This window comes from Scylla paramamosain, chromosome 25 (genome assembly GCF_035594125.1).
Source record: "Scylla paramamosain isolate STU-SP2022 chromosome 25, ASM3559412v1, whole genome shotgun sequence".
NCBI lineage: Eukaryota > Metazoa > Arthropoda > Malacostraca > Decapoda > Portunidae > Scylla > Scylla paramamosain.
This window is the reverse complement of record NC_087175.1, coordinates 3,527,501-3,532,500: the sequence shown is the minus strand read 5'-3', so window position 1 is coordinate 3,532,500 and position 5,000 is coordinate 3,527,501. Positions and strand designations below refer to the sequence as shown.

The 5,000-nt window shown below is 44.5% G+C and overlaps 1 protein-coding gene across 1 annotated transcript in view; it reads right to left on the bottom strand.

The window, feature by feature from the left end:
• The window catches only part of LOC135113002 (lysosomal acid glucosylceramidase-like), a 28,264-nt gene that overhangs the window by 21,176 nt on the left and 2,088 nt on the right, over positions 1–5,000 (bottom strand). Inside the window, 2 exon segments of the mRNA XM_064027920.1 lie at positions 1,062–1,200; positions 4,457–4,654. Coding sequence (XP_063883990.1) covers positions 1,062–1,200; positions 4,457–4,654 — 337 coding nt within the window.

Sequence of the window (5,000 nt, the reverse complement as noted above, 5' to 3'; positions counted from 1 at the left end):
TCTCTCTCTGACAACCTAGTTATATTTTCCCTTCTTGAGATTTGTGGCCTCTGTATTTCTACCAAACTAGGTAATTTAAACACACTTTCCCTCTCTCTCTCTCTCTCTCTCTCTCTCTCTCTCTCTCTCTCTCTCTCTCTCTCTCTCTCTCTACGTATTTCAGTTAGTTTCGTTTTTTTTTTAATCAATTTCTCTCCCCATTCTTCCCTTCCTTTATCCTTCTTTTCAATTCCTGTTCATTAATCCTTTTTCCTCTGATTTCCTATTTCCATTTATTCTTAATTCTTCCATCCCTCTTTCTTTAATCCTCGCTTTTCCTTTCAATCGCTTTTGTTTATTCTTTACGGTTTGCTACGTTTCCCAGAACCTCTCTCTCTCTCTCTCTCTCTCTCTCTCTCTCTCTCTCTCTCTCTCTCTCTCTCTCTCTCTCTCTCTCTCTCTCTCTCTCTCTCTCTGTGCTTCCCTCTTCCTCCTCTTTCTCTTTTTTCGTTCTCTCCTTTCAATCCTTCAGAATAGATGCCATTTCTCTCTCTCTCTCTCTCTCTCTCTCTCTCTCTCTCTCTCTCTCTCTCTCTCTCTCTCTCTCTCTCTCTCTCTCTGTGTGTGTGTGTGTGTGTGTGTGTGTGTGTGTGTGTGTGTGTGTGTGTGTGTGTGTGTGTGTGTGTGTGTGTGTGTGTGTGTGTGTGTGTGTGTGTGTGTGTGTGTGTGTGTGTGTGTGTGTGCCGTTTTATCATTTAGAATCAAACAAATCAAGACAAATCGTACTCTCTCTCTCTCTCTCTCTCTCTCTCTCTCTCTCTCTCTCTCTCTCTCTCTCTCTCTCTCTCTCTCTCTCTCTACAGGGACTGTCATGTGTAGGCCTGATGGCTTCTTGCAGCTTCCCTTATTTTCTTATCTCTCTCTCTCTCTCTCTCTCTCTCTCTCTCTCTCTCTCTCTCTCTCTCTCTGAATACCCTTTGATCATTTAGAATCAAACAAATCAAGACGAATCGTACTCTCTCTCTCTCTCTCTCTCTCTCTCTCTCTCTCTCTCTCTCTCTCTCTCTCTCTCTCTCTCTCACCGCAGCAGCTGGTCCTGGCTGGCGGGGGAGAGGCTGAGGATATTGTAAGCAGCGGAGTCAGTGAAGGCGGCGCCCCACCCCATCATAGTCTGGCAGGAGGTGTGTGTGTCCAGGATAAACTCCACACTCCTTGGCACCGCTACGGGACACGAGGGGGAAGTAGGGATGAGAGATGTAGAGATGAGTGGGTGTAGTGCTGGATAATATTGGCAGACGTTGGGTTACTAGGGGTGTGTTGTACCCTTTCTTGTAGCATAAGGTAGTGAAATGAGTATGAAATAAAACTTACTTACACTCATTTTAAACTAAATATCCACTACCTGAAACGGAAATGGTGCGTGCAACTTCTCTAGAACACAGTGATCCCGCTTGGGTTAAAATATGTACAGTTACCATAACATATACAAGCTAATGAGTAATGAAGTCAAAGGTGACGAAACATACAAGTTAATAGCAATAAAGGAAAACAAATATATACCCAAAATACAACACAAATATAAGTAGCTCAGGAGTGAACGTAATGAAGAGAGTGAGTGTACGTGTGTTAGTGTACGTGTTTGTGTTTGTGTTCGTCACGTCTTCCTCTATCTCACGTCGAGGGTACCGAATCCACGCAGCAGGAGGAAGAATGGTTCGAACTGCGAGAAGCGAGTGAAAATGACGAGGTGAGGAGCTCGATCGAGACATGAGTCGAGACGTGTTTCTAAAGCTTCGTCCTTGATGCTGCCGCGGTGTGGTCGAGACGGTATTCGAAGCCGATGTTTAGTTGCAAAGATTAGTAGCTAGCTAGGCGGGTGGGTTTGTATGTATGAGTGTCACTAGTCTAGGGTAACAAAAAAAAGGGTGGAAAAAAGGTCTATTAAGGGTTTATATGTAAGTTTCATTGGTCCAAGGCAACAAAAATGGTGAAAAAAGGTCTATTAAGGGTTTGTATGTAAGTTTCATTGGTCTAAGGCAACAAAAAGGATGAAAAAAAAAGGTCTACTAAGGTGCCAGTTACTAAAGAAAGGTCAAAAAATATTATTCAGAATTTAGGTCAAGTCTTGAAACCTCCCGACTGTAAGAAATAAAGTCAAAGGAATGGGAAAAACAGAGGCAGGCAGGAAGTTCCAGAGTTTTTAAGAAGAAGAGATGAATGAGTGAGGTAGGCACGGTTCATACAGGGAGTGCCACGTGTAGGCTCGATGGCTTCATGTAGTTTGCTTTATTTTCTTATTATTATTATTGTTCTTCTTATTCATGTTCTTATTGTTTGTGATTTTTGTTTGTTTTGTTTGTGATTGTTTGTAGGTTTTTTGTAAGAGCACTGGGGAGGGAGGGGAAAGTGGGAGGAGAGATAAAAGGCCTATTGAAATGCTATCCTACCAGAAAAAAGACAAATGGATTATTCAAAATTTAGGATAAGAGTCTTGAAACCTCCATTAAGTGTGAACTGTACTTAGAGACACAATGACCACTGCAAAGAAAGGAAGTAAAGAAGTAGAATAAGAAGCAAAGGAAGTTAGAATAAGCATAACTATGACAATAAATACGAAACAACAAAACGGAATGTGCTCTCTCTCTCTCTCTCTCTCTCTCTCTCTCTCTCTCTCTCTCTCTCTCTCTCTCTCTCTCTCTCTCTCTCATTTCCATATCTTGGGTAGGTTCTAAATGCGAGCCATTAGGTCTGTCCTTCCCTTCTGACTTACACGAAACTTTATGGTAACAAAAAGAGAGAGAGAGAGAGAGAGAGAGAGAGAGAGAGAGAGAGAGAGAGAGAGAGAGAGAGAGAGAGAGAGAGAGAGAGAGAGAACCGATGAGAAGGATTTTTGTTTTATCTGAGTAGAAGGCTATATATTTCTTCCCCCTCCTCTCTCTCTCTCTCTCTCTCTCTCTCTCTCTCTCTCTCTCTCTCTCTCTCTCTCTCTCTCTCTCTCTCTCTGCCAAAGCTTCTTTCACTCAGACCTACCAAAGTTCAGCTTACACAGTGTTTAAGTTTGTTTAATCCACCTGACACACTCTCTCTCTCTCTCTCTCTCTCTCTCTCTCTCTCTCTCTCTCTCTCTCTCTCTCTCTCTCTCTCTCTCTCTCTAGTACTCCAACTCCACGTCTTTCAAAATTTCCAGCAATTATATTTACTCCTCTTCCTCCTTCTTCTCCTCCTCCTCCTCATCTTCTTCCTCTTCCTCCTCCTCTTCCTAACTTGTTTTACCTTATACTCCTTTGCGACTTCTTACTGTTTATACTTCCTCCTCCTCCTCTTATTCCTCCTCCTTCTCCTTCTCCTTCTCCTCCTCCTCCTCCTCCTCCTCCTCCTCCTCCTCCTCATTTTCTTCGTCATTTTCATCTTCACTACTGCTATTACTATTTGTCTTCCTTATTTTTCTCTCTCCTCCTCCTCCTCCTCCTCCTCCTCTTCCTCCTTCTAGATCTCCTCATCTTCCTATTCATCATGTTTTTTTTTTCTATTTCCTTCTTTTATCAAAACTAAAATCATTACTCTTCTTCCTTCCGATTTTTCTCTTCCTTCTCTTCCCTCTCCTTCTCTTCCTCTCTTCCTTCACCTTTCCTCTCTTTCTCTTCCTTCATCTTCCTTTTCCCAATCCTCCTGATCATTTTTTTACACTTCCTTCTCCTCCTCCTTCCCTTCCTACTTCTAATTTTGTTGATCCTCCTCCTCCTCCTCCTCCTCCTCCTTCCCTTCCTACTTCTAATTTTGCTGATCCTCCTCCTCCTCCTCCTCCTCCTCCTCCTCCTCCTCCTCCTCCTCCTCCTTCTCTTTCTCTTCTTCCTTTTAATTCTCCTTCTCCTCCTCCTTCTCTTCCTATTTTTAATTCTGCTGATTATCCTCCTCCTCTTTTTCCTTCTCTCCCTCCTTCTAATTCTCCTTCTCTTCTTCCTTTTCTTCCTACTTTTAATTCTGCTGATCCTCCTCCTCCTCCTCCTCCTCCTCTTTCTCCTTCTCTCTTTCCTTCTAATTCTCCTGATCTTCCTTCTCCTCCTCCTTCCAATCCTGCTGATCCTCCTCCTCCTCCTCCTCTTCCTCCTTCTCTTTCCCCTCTGAATCCTACTAATCATCGTCGTCGTCGTCCTCCTCCTCCTCCTCCTCCTCCTCCTCCTTCTTCCCTTCCTCCTCTGAACCCTGCTAATCATCTTCCTCCTCCTCCTCCTCCTCCTCCTCCTCCTCCTAATACAATAACTTTTCTCGAACTCTACTTCTTTTTTATTCATCTCCCTCTTGTCCTCCTCCTCCTCCTCCTCCTCCTCCTCCTCCTCCTCCTCCTCCTCCTCCTCCTCCTCCTCCTCCTCCTTCTACTAAAACAATCACTCCCTACTCCTTATTTTCACCTCAACCTGTCCCCCACTCCCCCACCGCTTGCACCACCCCTCCTCCCCCTCTTCCCCTCACCACTTACCTTCCCCCCTGCCGGCGAAGAATCCTAGGGTCTTCTCAAACCTCCCGCCGTTCCTGGCAGAGGAATAAAGCAGGTACTGGCCCTCTGGCGGCACGGCGGGGCGGTGGAGGGTGTCGCAGTAGGTGGCGTTGCACACACACACGTAGGAGCTGTGGCCCGTGTCCTTGGGGATGCATGGCAGGTCCTCCTCGGCGTATCCTGAAGGAGGGGAAGATGAGAGGGTGTGTTTTTGAGGTAATGGGAAGAGGTAGGTACGGATTCTGAAAGGGGAGAGAGGATGGGGGCACTAAGTAAGAGGAGAGTTGATAAGAAATGTCTTTAATTCCAACCTGTCCTGAAAAAAAGAATATTTAATTTTGCTTGATCAGGTGTGTTATGAAACGAAGAGAGGGAAGTCACGTTTTCTTTTTGGAAATTATTCAGAAAGAGGGGCTTTTTTTAAGATATTCGTTAATTAGTTCACAGACTGACTAATCTGGAATGTTTGGTTGAATATGTGGATGTAGTATGGAAGGAAGGGAGAGGAATAGTGTGTGCAGAGAGA